General features: G+C 37.0%; 2 protein-coding genes across 5 annotated transcripts; one reads left to right on the plus strand and one right to left on the minus strand.

Moving 5' to 3' along the window:
- Positions 1 to 318: 318 nt before the first annotated feature.
- LOC104598639 (LOW protein: PPR containing-like protein) lies at positions 319 to 3,837 on the plus strand. Its single transcript, XM_010260807.3, has one exon. It carries the CDS (start codon positions 1,179 to 1,181, stop codon positions 3,711 to 3,713), a length of 2,535 nt encoding a protein of 844 aa, XP_010259109.2. The 5' UTR covers positions 319 to 1,178; the 3' UTR covers positions 3,714 to 3,837.
- On the minus strand, positions 3,787 to 13,191 carry LOC104598720 (uncharacterized). Of its 4 annotated transcripts, none has more exons than XM_088890132.1 (4): positions 12,957 to 13,191; positions 12,089 to 12,206; positions 11,763 to 11,920; positions 3,787 to 4,347 (listed from the first exon to the last, which is right to left on the minus strand). In XM_088890132.1, the coding sequence occupies exons 2-4, from the start codon at positions 12,184 to 12,186 to the stop codon at positions 3,956 to 3,958; spliced, it is 648 nt and encodes a 215-aa protein (XP_088746258.1). In that variant the 5' UTR covers positions 12,187 to 12,206; positions 12,957 to 13,191; the 3' UTR covers positions 3,787 to 3,955. The 4 variants fall into 4 exon arrangements, with proteins under 4 accessions (XP_088746258.1, XP_088746257.1, XP_088746260.1 ...); XM_088890131.1 differs by having other exon boundaries at positions 12,089 to 12,219; XM_088890134.1 differs by lacking the exon at positions 12,089 to 12,206 and having other exon boundaries at positions 12,957 to 13,189.
- Positions 13,192 to 16,801: the final 3,610 nt, after the last annotated feature.

Here is a 16,801-nt window from a genome sequence, read left to right on the forward strand (position 1 = left end):
GATGCAAGCCACAAAGTATTTATATTATAGTTTTCTTTCATAGTGAAAAACAAGTTGTCTCTCTAGTGGATGTAGCGGTAAATCCGAACCTCGTAAACCTATGTTCTTTGTGATGCTTATTTTTATTATTAGATTTCTCATAATTACTATTTCAAATATCTTGTGATTTTATACTGTGGTTGTTGTGAGGCCCCAACAATTATTTTCTGCCCCACGCACTCTATTCTCCTGCACAACAGAGAACACCCCCCCAACCCAATAAGTGAAACCTATTAACTAAAGTGCAGAGACCAAAGACTCAAATTCTGAATTGGGTTTTGAAGGTTAGGTCGAGTGTAGCTTGTCGCAGTTATATCCGCAAGAAATTCTATTGTTATGCTTACAAGGAGGGTTTTTCCACCAAAAATTTAGGGGACCCTCGTTGGCTACGTCTTGAAAAAGTAGAGATCTTGGGTAGCCATTGGTAACTAGTTTGGTTATCTAGTCACAGATAAACAGAGACAAGGGGATTTAGCGAATGCAAAACTGGGCAGCAGTGTGGTTTCCACCCACGAGGGCCACATGGGTACTTCGCACTCTTACCCAAAGGAGCAGCAACCACCTCATCCGCTGCACCTCCATTGCTTTCACCGGTCTAGATCGACGGGAGTACTTTTGCTTTTGAGATGTCCAAAGGGATGAGAGGATTTATTGATTTCATTGGAAGGACAAAGGACAGAAGTTAGGGAAAAGGTTGGGTAGAGGAGTGAATGGAGGAAAAGCGGTGATTGATTGATTAACGGGTCCATGAAAAACCAGATTCATCGTTGTTGTTTCTGTAATTTTGTCAAGTAGTTTGTTTTTCCGGTTTCCACAAGGGTTGAAAGGTGATATCGGTGGGGTGGATGAGATACAACAAATGTACGATGACTGAAAATTCAAGAAAGCTCTTCAAATTTTCATGAATTAGGTTTTATTTTGAAAATTTAAAAAATTTTGAAGGATAAATTAGACATTTCGTTCTTTTCTATTAGTGCTTAATGACGATGTAAATTAGAGTTAGTGAGTTAGTGAATTAAATAGTTTAAGAAATTTGCCCTTGATAATTTTACCCACTGGCCACTACATAATACATAGCATACTCCCACACACCCAGGTGATGCGGCTTCAGATTTTGAGTTTGAAGTGCTGTTGGCCGCATGGCTGTCGTCCTTAGCCCGTCTCCCCCGCTCTCCGTCTCAGAGGACGGCATCCTCACCGTCCAGAACAATTCTACTTCGATAGCAAAGGATTACCCTGCAATTAGGTCACTTATAAGAAATTGCAGGAACGTGAGGGAACTGAAGCAGTTACATGCCCAGGTTACAAAGATGGGCCTTGTTCAATCCCCTTCATCCATATCCAATCTCATTGCAGCTTGCGCCGAAATGGCTACTTCCCAAAGCTTGGATTACGCGAGGAAAGCCTTCGAACTCTTCGTCAAAGACGAGGCGGCCGCCAATTACTTGTTCATGTGGAACTGTCTCATCAGAGGTTACTCTTCAGCTGCAATTGGCGATGAAGCCATCTCGCTTTATCTTCGAATGGTGACTCAAGGACTGGCACCTGATCACTTCACCTTCCCTTTCCTCCTGAGCGCTTGCACAAAAGTTGCGGCATTTCAGGAAGGATTTCAGGCCCATGCATCATTAATCAAAATGGGTTTGGAGCATGATATCTTTATTCAGAACTCTCTGATTCACTTCTATTCTGAATGTGGGGAGATTGATTCTGCACGACGAGTTTTCGATGGAATGTCCCAGAAAAATGTTGTCTCATGGACAAGTCTCATTTGCGGTTATGCTCGGCGGAACAATCCCAGAGAGGCCGTTTCTTTGTTCTTTGACATGGTAGAGGCCGGGGTCACACCCAATTCAGTTACCATGGTGTGCGTAGTTTCTGCATGCGCAAAGCTGAGGGATCTCGGTCTAGGTGAGGCAGTTTGCGCTTGTATTGGCAAGTCCGGCGTCAGGCTTAATTCGATTTTGGTGAACGCTCTTGTAGATATGTACATGAAATGTGGAGCAACAGAAACTGCAAAGCAGCTGTTCGACGAATGTGATGACAGAAATGTGGTTCTCTACAACACAATTATGTCAAATTACGTGCACCAGGGGATGGCTAGAGAAGCGCTTGCTATCTTGGATGAGATGCTGCGGTTGGGTCCACGACCAGATAAGGTTACAATGCTAACTGCGGTTTCGGCGTCTGCGCAATTAAATGATCTTGGCTCAGGGAAGGTGAGCCATGGTTATGTTTTAAGGAATGGGTTGGAAGAATGGGATGCTGTGAGTAATGCCATCATCGATATGTACATGAAGTGTGGCAAGCCAGAGACTGCATGCAGAGTTTTTGATCACATGTCGAACAAGACTGTTGTCTCGTGGAACTCCGTCATTGCAGGTTTTATTACGAATGGTGATGTGGAATCAGCGTGGTCAGTTTTCAATGCGATGCCAGAGAGCGATCTGGTGTCTTGGAACACCATGATTAGTGCGTTGGTACAACAGAGTAGGTTTGAGGAAGCAATTGAGCTTTTCCGGGTGATGCAGAGTGAGGCCGTGGAGGCAGACAGGGTGACAATGGTGGGTATGGCTTCTGCCTGCGGCTACTTAGGAGCTCTCGGTTTTGCGAAGTGGGTTCATGCTTATATAGAAAGGAACAGAATTCGGTGTGATATGCGGCTTAGCACTGCCCTTATTGACATGTATGCAAGGTGTGGAGACTCCCAAAGTTCATTGCAGGTGTTTGAAAAAATGAGGGAAAAAGATGTTTCTGCCTGGACTGCTGCTATCGGAGCAATGGCTATGGAGGGGAATGGTGAACGGGCAATAGAGATCTTTGATGAGATGCTCAGGCAAGGATTGAAGCCAGATGGTGTAGCATTTGTGGCAGTACTGACTGCATGCAGTCACAGTGGGTTAGTGGAGCAAGGACGGTGCCTGTTCAGGTCTATGAAGAACAGTTACGGCATTTTGCCACAAGTTGTCCATTATGGATGCATGGTAGATTTACTTGGCCGTGCTGGGTTGTTGGAAGAAGCGCATGATCTGATCAAGAGCATGCCAATGAAACCTAACGATGTGGTTTGGGGGGCACTGCTATCAGCTTGCCGGATCCACAACAATGTCGAGCTAGCAGCTTATGCAGCTGAGAAGGTAATCGAATTGGCTCCTGAGAGAACTGGGATCCATGTGCTACTTTCAAACATATATGCCTCTGCCAGGAGATGGAATGATGTGGCGAGAGTAAGGCTGCGTTTAAAGGAAAGGGGGGTCCAGAAGCTACCTGGGTCCAGCTCCATTGAGGTGGGAGGGATGATTCATGAGTTTACCTCTGGTGATGAATCGCACCCACAAATGCCTGGTATAGTCAAAATGCTCCATGAAATAAGTTGCAGACTCAAGGATGAAGGCCATGTGCCTGATCTAGCTAATGTTTTGCTTGATGTTGATGAGCAAGAGAAAGAACATCTCCTCAGTCGACATAGCGAGAAACTGTCCATTGCCTTTGCGCTCATTAGCACCAGCCAGGGGGTGCCAATTCGTGTAGTTAAGAACCTCCGTATTTGTACTGATTGCCACTCTTTTGCAAAGTTGGTTTCAGAAGTATACAGTCGAAAGATCATAGTTCGAGATAATAATAGGTTCCACCTTTTCCATCAGGGACTGTGTTCTTGTGGGGATTATTGGTAAGAAAGAGGAGATGACTTGGGTTGTAAATTATGTACTTCAAAATTTAAATAAATCATTCAAGACTTGTAAGCAGTAGACACCCAACCAATGCTGCAATGCATATATCATAACCTTTGGATCAAAACTCTCAACTTTCCATTCTACAAGCGACACAGAATTCTCCTTTTAGCAGCAAGGTTTAGGAATAGAAATCCTAACACATTTTGTACGATATTTTGAGAGAGAGTTTTAACTAATGTACATCAAGAATCAAAGCCAGAGTAAATACCACTGTCCCTTAACAACCTCTTCTCTTCTTCAACATAATTTTTCCCTCTACTGGCCTGACCAAGATCTCTCTTTCTCTTCTCCTTCTGTGAGAAAGACAGATTCTTCTTCTCCTTCCGAGTCTGCACACCTGTTAGCTCCTCTCCCTCAGCTAGCGCAGCTCTGGTTTTCTGCCGCTCTTCATATGATTCTTCAATTTCCCTGTCTTTAACATTCTCCTTGCCATTAGACCACGACCAGTCTAGTGGCTTGTCATCAACCTCCTTTGGTGGAGGCATGCTCAAGAGCGAAGGTCCACCCCTATAACCATGCCGACTCAAAGCTTCAAAGTCTATGCCACCATTACCCTTCAATTTTCCAGGCTTCACTGTATCCAAGATTCCAAGGAACAAACAAGGTCAATAAGCTTTTTCTGGTTATATTTTTAAGAATATAAATAAGTGAGATATACTAGCATCCTTGCATATTTCCAATCCCCCACCTCAAAACTTCCTTTGCCCAGAATCCAAGCCATCTAACACTTGCGGCATGTATTACCCCAATCCCTAGAATTTTGGAGGTGTTTGGTACAGTGGTATTGTGTTGCCATTGTGTTTTGGGTTGATCAATACAAATTTAAATTTGAGAAAGGGATTTTTCTACTTGAAATGTTTTAAAAACATTTTGAGTTGATCAATACAAATTGCTATTTCTACCTAAACCGTTCAAATTTAATGTTTCTCACAAACATGCAGTTTTCTAGTTGAAATGACATGTATAATGAGACAACACATTTCTCACAAATTTGTATGGATCAACCCAAAATGCAACGCCACTGTACCAAATACCCCCTTTGTTTCCAGACGCAGTTTTATGAAATCAAGAGTGGTTGAGAGAACATCTTTTCCTTCCTCAATTCATTGTCAAAGAGCTGAACATTTCTTAACCACAGTTATCACCCTAAATCATCGGAGCATTACATAACCAATAAAAATGAAGAAAAAAATACAATTTCTTATTCTTTGCTTTTTTTTTCATTTCCTAGACACCAACCAAAAGGATGTAATTGTTATGACAAAAAACATCATTCCTTCTTGAATTAACAGTACATGGATCTACAACAATATCTAAAAATGTTACAGAATGCCCCAGTTTGCTTAAGAAACACACTTTGTAAAATGTGTTGCATATCTGTGGTAAGTAAGATGGGATCAACAAAGGCATATTGCATGGGACTCAAAAGCCAGAGTCACCTAATATGATGATGAAAGTAAGCCTATACATTTCTTCCATGAACCAGATAATGGCTTCAGCTTTAAAGGATGGATAATGGCCAGCAGTGTTACTTGGACTCTCATAAGTGGATGTGCCTGTGTCAGACATGTGATGGATTCTCACACTCCATGGATTTTTGAAGAACACTTCTATGTAACATTTTCCTTTCTCTCCTTATTTATTTTGCCATAAAAGAACTGCTAGTGTGCATAATAAAATCCATTAATAAATCCATTTTTCCTATAAAACATCAATAAGTAACAAAGATAAACTTCTAGAGCTTTTTTATATAGATGTAAACTTTAAAATTAAAAACAAATATGGATTATTTTAAGGGATAATTACTTATATATGCCCTGTATGTTTAGAAAACTACTTAAATGTAACCTGTAGTCTCAAAAACTACTTATATATACCTTATAAGATGGATAACACAAATAGACTATCTGTTGAGAAAACTTTTAGGGCCATTTCACATGGCCATTGATTTTTTTTATAATCCTATTTTTATCCCTTCTCTTCTCTCCTTCCTCACCTCTTCAGTCTCCCAAAGGAACAAATCAAAGAGGCTGTACCTCCAATCATGAATTTACAACTCTCAAACCTCCATGACCTCCCACTTTTTAGAACATTAGTGAGGTAATATAAGGGCTACCATATAATTGCTTGATAGATTTCCCTAAACCCTGCCATAAGGTGAAGGGAATGATCAATTGGATTCATGTCGGAATGGATTTGAGATATGTTTCATGTATTCTTGATGCACTTATGCTCATCAGATTATAGAAATTGTATCACATGGTCACACAGCATGTTCTATGTACCTTACTATTTAAATAAAGAACAGAAAAATCTACTTGAATAAACAAAACAAAAAATGTGGGCAGCTTAGTATGTTCTAAATGGAGTCTATCCAATTGTCAGAGCATGGACATGCAATAACACCACATACATGCAATGGAGGTGTAAAATAGGCACTTCAGTCATTGTAGTTGTGTAAAACAAAGTCGCCAACAATGGTAAGTAATTGACTGCATCCAGGATATGTGATTGAGTTTGGGAAAGGTGTGTGACCATGTACCAACCCCGGCATGCAATTCCTCCCATACCAAACAAAGCTGATGTGGCAAAGCTAATCAACATGTCACATCTTGTCAGACAAATATCTCATAACAGCATCTTTGCCGTGGCTTCCTAAAAGATTATTGAATAAAGACAAAGTAATAAAAAAACAAGCCTAAAAGGTCCTTGAGTCCAGAAACTCCTAAGAACAACTATAAATACCAGCTCAGATCCCAAGAGCAGGAGTCAGTCATCAAGTCCAAATGGGAGTATCAGTCTTGAAACCTTAATCGAGAAGATTCCTATCCGATCATTATCAGGGGTGCAGCAGCACCTCTACCACCAATACTAAGGGAGTCCTAGCTACCTCCTATTCAGTTTTCAGCCATTCACGTTCTCAGACCTCCAGATCATCAGATCTGAGAAGAACTCAACCTAGTCTACACTGTTGCTCCAACTTTTAGAGCTCCAGCCCGTCTCAGTCACAACCATTGCCTTAAACTAGGAAATCCATAAAATATTGTTGACAAATATACTATTGGAGAAACTGCTTTAAAATATCAGAAACCCGGTTTCATGTACCAATTTTTACACCTCCAATGAAGCCTACCAACACGTCTGACCACAACAGAACAATGACCAGAATCCCAACAATCCCACCACCTTTGACTCTATTACCTTATACTCTGTACTATAAGCTAACCGTTTCATTCTAGGAAATTCATGTATGTATGCATGCATGCAAATGTGTGGGTTCACTTCTTTTATTAATTATATTGTTTAAATATTTCTATGAACAGGATAAGTGAAGAAGTAGCTGCTCAACAATCACAGAAAAAGAAAGGCAAAGAATAAGCAAGATATGTCTACACTTGTCTAAATATAGATACACGTTAAGACAACTTAAATATTTTTTATTCAGAAAAATCCTCCAAGGGAAATGTCCTTTTTCTTTCCTGCAATCATTGTTTCAATGGATAAGAAATAAGATCTTGATTTTTATTGTCCTTATAGCTCCTTTTGTAATGCTGGAGCTCTTTTTGTACCTACACACACTGAGTAATCTTTTTAGTTGATGTACAGCTTTTGATTGGGCACTGCACAGCTCCTTGTTGTGCAGATTTTGTTCATGTTTTTGTCTAATATATTAATTTACCTTTTTCTCAAAAAATTCAGAAATCAGGAGTGCACTTTTAGGTGGCTTTTCAAAAATATCTCGAGAACAGCAGCCAAGGTCCTTTTTACATATAACTCTGTTCCTCTACAAATTTTCCTGTTATAACTTATCAGTAGCTATGCATCTACTTCTCTCTAGAGACACCTTTTAGGGATCCCTGGGAAATCTAATCTCTGATACAAGTTCTTCAAAGCTCAATATGGGAAACCAGGTAAATGACATAGGAAAATAGGAATTGGATGAGAAGTTGTTATCTAAGTGTGATGAGAATGAGAAGATGGAGACATAAGTTGGTTAAGATTGCAATTATGATCTGTTCTCCAAGGGTCTTCTCATGTAACCTGTTCTGATGATCTGGTCTGTTCTGATTTAATGAAAATTTGAAATTTTATCTACCAAAAAAAAAAGATTGCAATTATCATATTCAGTCAAGAGAGTTTTGTGGTAATAAATATAGTGAGATGGCCAAGGAAACTATAGGTGCTTGTTTTTAGTTACAATATAACTTAATAGTTCTAGTAATAGCAGGTATTTTGCAATGTGGTTGGAAATATGGGAGCAGAATAATAGAGGCAGGTTCATCACCAAAACAAAATTAGAGAGAAACAGTAGCACTCATATCAGTTCCAATTAGATGGGTTCCAAGAAACTTTAATTCAATTATTGATGGCCTTGCTACATCAGAGCTATAAAGAACTTTGTGTACAGTAATAGATTCTTACCCTTATCATTTTAGTTTTAAAGGAAGTCTATCTTGTTTCTTGTACAGCTCTATACATCCCCTTACAGTTTCCTATACTTGACACAATATACATTGCCTATTTTACAAAAAGAAAAATAAAAGATGTATGAGACTATAATTTTGATGCCTGACATGAAACAGAGATCACATGCAAGTAGGAAGAAATGTAATGGTAATCAACATTTCAGTTTAATTAAAATTTCATTTGTTAGAACTTTGGTTCCCGGACTTGCACAAGGTTTTTTTCTATATCTAACGCGAACCCACTTACACAGAATCCATGTTTGTCTTCCTATCTGAAATTGTGTTTATGAACCAGGTAGACCATCATGTACCTTGTTCTCCTCTCTGCCATTTTGATCTAGCAAAATTTTTTATGATGAGCAAACTAATCATATTAAGATTTTTATTTAATAAAAACTTTAAGAAGTAGAAATTGCATAGAAACAACTTTAGGAAGTTCAAAATTCAAAATTCAACTACCTATCACTTGGTGGTGGAACTACTTTGGTTAGATCCACTCTAGCCAACTTGCTTGTATATTAGTTGTCGGCGCTCAAATCCCACAAGGGGTAGCTAGGAAATTGGAAGCAATGATGAAGGACTTTCTTTGGGAGCCAAGAGAGAAATTGTGAATATTCAGAAAGAGAAATGTAGTTTTTTTGGGTAAGTGGTTGTGGAGGCTACCTCTTGATAAGGATAAATTGTGGGCTAAGGTAATTGCTAGCATTCATGGGCTTGCGGTTAATGGATGGGATGTTGAGATTGTGGCTAAAGCTACAAGAGCCTCCCCTTGGAAAGTAGTTTAAGCTATCCTACCTTCCTTCTTGCCTTGGATCAGGTGCAGTTTGTGTTCTGGTAATCGCATTAAATTCTGGGAACAGGTTTAGATTGGGGACTTCCCTCTAAAAGACCATTTTCCCTCTTTGTTTGCCATCTCAAACTACAAAAATGAGATTATCTCTACCTTTTTGGTACCTTCCGATTCCAAAACTAGGTATGGATGGGGTTTGGGACTAAGAAGGGCCATCAAGGACACAGAGTTAGATAATATACCAGTGTTACTTGATATTCTTTATGGGTCTTTCTTGGCTCCAAAACTAGGTAATAGATGGACTTTGGGACTAAGAAGAGCTATCAGGGACACAGAGTTAAATAATATCCCAGTGTTACTTGATACTCTTGATGGGATTTTCTTGAATCAAAAACTAGGCACAGATGGGGTTTGGGACTAAGAAAGGCTACCAGGGACACAGATTAAATAATATCCCAATGTTACTTGATAGGACTTTCTTGGACCCTTCCAAATCTAACAACCGAATTTGGACCCCTTCACCCTCTGGTATGTTTACTTGTGCCTCTTTCTTGAAAACCTTAACCCGACTTGTTGCTAGAAGACCTATTCATGGGCTGGTTAACCTGACGGCCTGGCCTATTCTAAGTCGGGCTTGGACATTATTTTAGGCTTGCAGCTTGGGCCCGAGCCTAAAACATCAGGCCCTACCTTTTTTCAGGTTGGGCCCGGGCTTTCTCAAAAAAGCTCGGCCTAAGCCTGAGCCTGACTTGATAATATATATTATATAATAAAAAAACATATTTTATTTAATAAAAAACATATATGCAATATTTTTTCTTTGTTTCTCCTCTATTTTCAAGTAATAATGAGATCTTTTATTATTTTTGAGTTTGGAGGGCTTTTAATATAAATAAAACACTTATTTTGTTGAATACAAAAGAAAAAACATTGTTTTCAAATTTCTAGCCGGGCTCGGGTTCAAGACCTAGGCCCGATGGTCGGGTCGGGTCGGGCTCGGGCAAGCTCGGGCCTAAATGTATTCTATTGATACATAGGCAAAGCTCAGCCCGAACCCGGCCCAGCCCATGAACAGGTCTAGTTGCTAGTAGTGGGTAGCCTTTCCCTATAAAAGAGGTCTAGAGAACGCAGTAAGCCTATCCCCCCAAGGTTGGGAGTTTTTGTTGGGAAGTCTTTATGAAAAGAATCAATACATGTGATTTACTTCAAAGAAAGAGACCTCAAGTTGTTTATCCACTCACCAGTGTGTTCTCCGTAAAGTTGATGGTGAGAATTGCTATCACTTATTAATCTCCTACCCTTTTGTTAAAGTTATTTAGGAATGGTTTCTTTCTTTGTTTGAGTGTAGGTGGTCCCCTCGTCGTATGTGCAAAGCCTGTTTGGCTCTACAACCTTTAATTGGCCAAAGAAGAGGAGAAGGATAATTTGGAGATGTGTGAGGGTTGCTATAAGTTGGACTATATGGGAAGAAAGAAACTCAAGATTATTTTAGACAATGAGAGAGGTAAAGGGCGTGGTACTCAATAAAGTGGTATACTGGATCAAGTAGTTGGAATTATTTAAAGATATTCCAATGAAGGAAGTTGCTTCCTCAACCCCTGTCAAGGATACCATAATTCCTTTATGGACCCCACCCCCCACCCACCCACCAAAATAGTGGGTTTATATTTTGTAAAGATGAATTTTGATAGGAGTTGTGTCGGAAATCTAGGGCCCTCAGGCATTGGAGGTGTTTTTAGGGATGAGGGTGGAAAATATTGCATTCTTTTCAGGACCAATTGGAGAAGGTGATTCTCTATGGGCTTAGTTGTTAGCAATAATGGAAGGGTACAAGGGGCAAAGGATATGAACATTAGAAAGTTGATTATAGGAGACTCCGAGTTGGTGGTGGGCTGGTTGAAGGAAGAGCGAAATGGACTTTGGAACTACAACAATGAAAGGAAAAAATTCAAGTGGCTAACACAAGACATTGAAGTACAGGTGCTTTGGGTCAAAATAAGTGCTAATTCCTTTTTTGATGTTTTAGCAAAGCAAGGGGTGAATAGGATTTCTATGTTTTCGGCTCAATTTTAATTGTTTTATAATTTGTTTTGGCTTTGTTTGAACTTCTATGGGAGAATTAAGAGAGATTATCTCTCATGGTCTTGTACTTGTCTCATAATCTTCTCTACAAAAGCAATAGCATTAAGGGTCTGACGCACAAGCAAGGACTTTTTAGGCTGGGATTTAAAAGGTGCGCTTGACAAATAGGCACGGCACAGTTTCAAAGCTACACGGCTACACCCCACCCAGGCCCAACCACAGCCCCTTTAAAAAAGTGTGTGCCTGATCCTGGTGCACTTTGCACCTCACAACCCAGGCATTTGCACCCAAGCCCCCAACCAAGCCCCTTGAGGCAAGCTCAAACAAGTCCGTGTTAGGGTCTTAAATTCTTAACCCATACATAAAAAAATGGTTTTATAATTTCATTTATAGTTCCTTATCTCTTAAAAATTGTCTTATACTAGAAGAATGAATAAACAATATTAGAAAAAAGGGGGTTCTACTCCACTCTGGCTTGGTTGATTCACTTGCTCGCCAATGCTCTGAAAGACCCCTTTTTGGGCTTGCCTCCAGGGGCTTGTTCGGGGGCTTATGGACTCCACCCATCTCAAGAACTCAGATAGCTAGGGCCAACATCAGGTGATGGCCCCTTATTACAAACTAGAATTTGAGGAATCAACAAGTTAATACCTTCAGATACAGTTTCTTTGGCCAGTTGAACAATGGTTGGTTTTGTTTTACCCAGCCCATCATCAGATTCTGAATCAGAGTCGGAGGAAGATTCCTCGGATGATAATCCATCCACTTTATCGCTCCATGGCATTGCCCTTTTCATGTTATAAGAAATCCTGACTGAACAAATAATAAATGGGTTATCCAAATATAAAATCTCATGCATATTTTATATGGCACGACGCAAAAACTCATTCTGGTGCACTCAAAATTATAAAGTTGTACTTAAAAAGATACAACAGATACCATTAGAATGCACAAAGTGAACAGGGATAGAGAATCACCATCTGATCAAGCTACAAAACTTAATGAAAATCATATGATAAATGAGAAAAAAAAACATCCATTTGTTGGAATTGAACCCAAAAGGTAAGGAAATCATATCCACTTTCTCGTTGTTCACTGTGATGATTCCCTGATTCAACAACCTCAGTGTCATATAAGCAAAGCAATGTTGCTGAGAAAAAAAAGCATTTATTACTAGATCCAGAACAAAAAGAAAAACACCAATCAATTATTTTTATTTTTGTAAAACAAAAGAGGAGAATGGAGGAAAGAATAAATTGTATCACTAATCTAGTATAAATACTTATGACCTGAACATGAAGAAAGAACAAGGAAGTCAACCAAAAACGATTAACAGCAAGAACCACCCTTTTCCTTTTTGATAACAAATTATACTGAGGTTCCTCCCTCCCTCCACCTTCTTCCTTTTTTATTCCAAAATAATCTTTTTAATACGCAGAATTAGTTAAGAGTAATCAAAACCGAAAAGTCATGTTTTTATATGGTCCCAGAATTTTACTCATGAAGTGATTAATATGTTAATAATCCATTATCCAAATGAAAATGGAAAAGCAGTTCTTGGGTTTTCTTCGGGACGATAATAACTTCGGTCCACTCCCTCGTATACCCGTTCTAATTGAAACAAGCAATTATGAGTTTTGCTTTGCAGAGAAATTAACCAGAGGAATTCTTCTTTCTTTTCTTCGCTAGGGATTAATTAGATGATTTTATGAGAAGAGATGGATTAAAAAACTAGGGTTTCAGAAGAGACGTTAGAAAGTAGCAAATGTGTGAAGACTAAAGAGCGAATACGATACGAGCAAACCCTAAAGATAACTCGGAGAAGAAACAGAAAGATACACGTACCCAGCGGTTGCAACTTGCAAACAGAGAGCTGTTCGAACTTCTGAGACTTGCCACCAGAGTACTGTTACATGTGAATTGTGAGACAAATGAACCAGGTAGGACTTGGCTAAGAGACTACCAAAAATATTCGTCTAGGAAGGCTGACGCTTGGGTTGAGCTGCTTTAGAGAAGCCACTGAAGAAGCTTCAACAGAAAGCCCTTTGCCCCCTTTTTCCTGGCTTTAGGACAGCAAATTTGGGCTTTCTTAATTGTTCACCAAACATTGTTATATATATATGCTATTATAAAAAATACAAATGAGGATGTGGAATTTTTCTCCACTAAAATGCCTTCATTTGTTATTTATTCCATCTCTAGTTAAGAAGGTTAAAAATGTAATATTAATTAATATTTTTCACCCCGTTTAATCCCTTTTCATTAACTCTTTTATTTATAGTATTAACTCTCATTCTCTTTTATCAAATCTTATATTTAAGTTAATTTTTCACTAGAAAATGCTATTAATTAGATCTATGTCTAATACTTTTAAAAATATAAACATATAAACCCATATATTTTAAAACTTATTCAAAAATAAAATCGTTCTTTATCCAAGTGATGACTAAACAATTCAACTATCCAAATCAAATTGGCCAACCAATGAAGTCATAGTTAGATTTTAAATAGAAAAAAATATAAAAAATTATAAAAATATAGAAAAAAATAAACACATTTATGATATTTTTTATTAATCAAATAAAAAGCAATTCTAATAAACATGAATTATTCTTATTGGTGATGAAAATGAAATACATAATCTAAAACTAACAAAAAATGAAATTATTTTCCTATTTGGTAGAGATCAATAGTTCAACTTTTGGGTCAAATCCAACATTGAATGTCATAATTAAATAATAATAATAATTAATAAAATATAAAAAACAAACAAAAATAAAAAATACATAAATTTACAAAAAAATGGGCACATATATTATCATATATTTAACATATTAAATAAATAAATAAGTTTAAATAACAGCATTATTTTTACACACATGGAAATAAAAAATTATAGAAAAAATTGAACACATCTATAACTCTATATTTAGACTACTATTAAAAATATGAATAAAAATTTGGAACTTTCTTTTGACTAAGGTGGCGTTTGATTGCACTTTTTAGATGTCTGATATATGAAAACATTGTTTTTCATAGGCAACCTTCGTTTGGTATGCCCTCTTATTATTGATCTAAAATCCAATTTCAAATCTTAATTCGTAAGAAGTGGGGTAGATCCTTAATGCACTCAGATGTAATTCAGAGGTGTATAAAAGACATTAGTATCCTCAAAGAAATTTTAATGACATGGTTTGTCCCTCATATAACTCAAAAATTAGGTCATTCAAACCCTCTATGTGACCTGAACAAGCTCCACCGCCGTCAAGCTCTTTAAGAACCCTCTCTATGACCTGAACAAGTAGCGGTGGTTCTCTCTCTCTCTCTCTATATCGCTGCAACTTGCAACAACGGCTCTCTCTCTCTCCCTGTCTTCCCACCACCTTGCAGTAGCGACAGTTCGGTGAGTACTACTACTACTACTACTACTACTTATTATTATTATTATTATTATAAATTATTTTACTAATTATTAAATATTAATTATTTTAATATTTTTATTAAACATTAATCATTTTTTATTAATTTTACTTGTGTTATTTATTATTTATTAATTATTTTTATTAACTAGTAATTTTTAATTATTTCATTAAGTTTTAAAAAATATTTTAATTTTTATTTGTGTAAATTATTAATTATTTAAATATTTTTATAGTCATTAATTATTTTTTTAATTTTGATCATTTCATTTATTAATTATTAATTACTAATTACTAATTACCAATTATTAATTATTAATTTTTTATTTTTTATTTGTATTGTTTCAATATTATTTTGAGGTTAATAATAATTTTTTATGAGATAATGCAAATTGAATTCAACATTTTCAAATAGTATGTTCTAGGGGTAAAATAGTAAAATCATTAAGTTTCATATGGTAAATGGTTGATCCAACACAAACAAACATATGGATTCAGAGCCTCTAAAAAGTAGAAAAACACATATGCTTCTTTTCAGATTTCAGACAAAAAATATCTTTTTAACTTTTCAGATCTGAAATTTCATATTTATCAAACGCCACCTAAAACACCCATTTTTGAATTTGATCTCTATTTAATTGCGATGTTTAAAATGTTGTCTGAACTACAATTTTCACCTCATCCAATTCCTCATCTTTAAATCTTACATTTTTTGATAAATAAACAAAAGAGTATACACTAAGAAGATAAAACATTACAAGAAGAAGAATCCAACCAAATAGGTAGGTCTGCCAATGATACCCAAAACTTTGTAGCCCAATATGAAGTGCTTATGTAATCAGATCCAAATTCTGTAGTATGCATATGATTAATAGTGAAAAAAAATAAAAAAATAAAAATATATATATAGATTTTATAGAAAAAATTTGGATATATTATTCCTATCATTATCATCATCTAGAATTATCATATGCAAAGCATGTGCATGCTTTAAGTGTATATTGAAAAACAATGTGAATCAACCAATCTAAAGCTGTTATGGGATATATTTTGAAAAACTGTGTGAGTCAATCAATCAAAAGCTCTATTTGTTTCTCTTTCAAGTCCCAACACTCTTCTATGATTGTTGAAAGGTTCCAGGGGGTCATGCGTTTCTTAAATTTAGCATGACATTGTGCACCGATAACCAATTTTGAATTTCCCATTTGGCCCATGCTTCAGCAACATTAACGGTAGTTTTTTTAATGCAATAATTTTTTATTTCCAAGAGGCATCAAAATTTATTTTGATAACCCCTTTTGTGGGTTATCCCAACAAATAGTCTTCCATGATTTTCTGGCAATGTCTGGTGTCACCTTCATGAGAAGCTTTAATGCTTAGGAATGTCTATAGCTTTCTCTATTAGAATTAGAATGAGGGAGCAATCGATTTATTGTTGAACAGATTTTCATTTTTATTTTTTCAAATGTATCATAAAATAATTATACATTTTTTCCTTGCACCATAACTCCAAGGACCCGTTTTTATAAATTTTTTATTTAAAGGTCCTCTCTAACCGAAATATCACCCTCCATTGGGCCATCGATGTTTTCCCCCACTAACCATCAAACTTGTTTAGCATAGTGGAAAATTTTGAAAATATGATCAAGATCCCTCTTCACCACAAATTGCACAAGCACTATTAATGTTGTAGCCCCTTCTAACAAGATTTTTTTTTTTGTGGGGAATTTATGGTTAAGGAGAAGAAAAGGAAAAAAAATTTAATTTAGGAGGGTAGAGTAATTTCCAAATATTTTTCATTTCATTCTGAGGAGGAGCCTTATTTTGAAATGCCAAACATTCCAACTTATAAGCTGATCTGGTTGTAACATCACCATTAGAGGATAACCTACAGACTAGATTATCCTCTTTATTCGTAGAGGGGATGAGGATAGATTGGATTTTCCTCCACGACCCTGTAGAAACTAAAGACTTGATGAGACCTTCATTCCAGGTTCTTCTATCAGCATTCATTACCTCCTTTACCATGAGGTCCAAATTTTCTATACCATCATGACCAACATCATCATTGATTTAGGAGTGCACACTTTTTTTTCAACTTAGCAGTGTGGATAGGTTTCCTATCACTAGATTTGGACCAGATAAAATCTCTCTGTGTCCTGTCCAAATCATCAATCACACTACTTGGGATTTTAAAAACCTCATGATGAAATGAGGTAAAGTCCCAAGGCATTGGTGAGGGTCAACTTTAGAGTAATTTTTTCCCAATCT

The sequence above is a fragment of the Nelumbo nucifera genome, chromosome 6 (assembly GCF_055504915.1).
Source record: "Nelumbo nucifera cultivar China Antique chromosome 6, China Antique-T2T, whole genome shotgun sequence".
Classification (NCBI taxonomy): Eukaryota; Viridiplantae; Streptophyta; class Magnoliopsida; order Proteales; family Nelumbonaceae; genus Nelumbo; species Nelumbo nucifera.

Coding starts and splice junctions, on each gene's coding strand:
- LOC104598639 (XM_010260807.3), top strand. CDS start 1,179: ATGGCTGTCGTCCTTAGCCCGTCTCCCCCGCTCTCCGTCTCAGAGGAC.
- LOC104598720 (XM_088890132.1), bottom strand. CDS start 12,186: ATGATTTCCTTACCTTTTGGGTTCAATTCCAACAAATGGATGTTTTTT. Junction 11,921..12,088: donor TTTTGTAGCTTGATCAGATG/GTGATTCTCTAT, acceptor TTGTTCAGTCAG/GATTTCTTATAACATGAAAA. Junction 4,348..11,762: donor CAAAGAAACTGTATCTGAAG/GTATTAACTTGT, acceptor TCTTGGATACAG/TGAAGCCTGGAAAATTGAAG.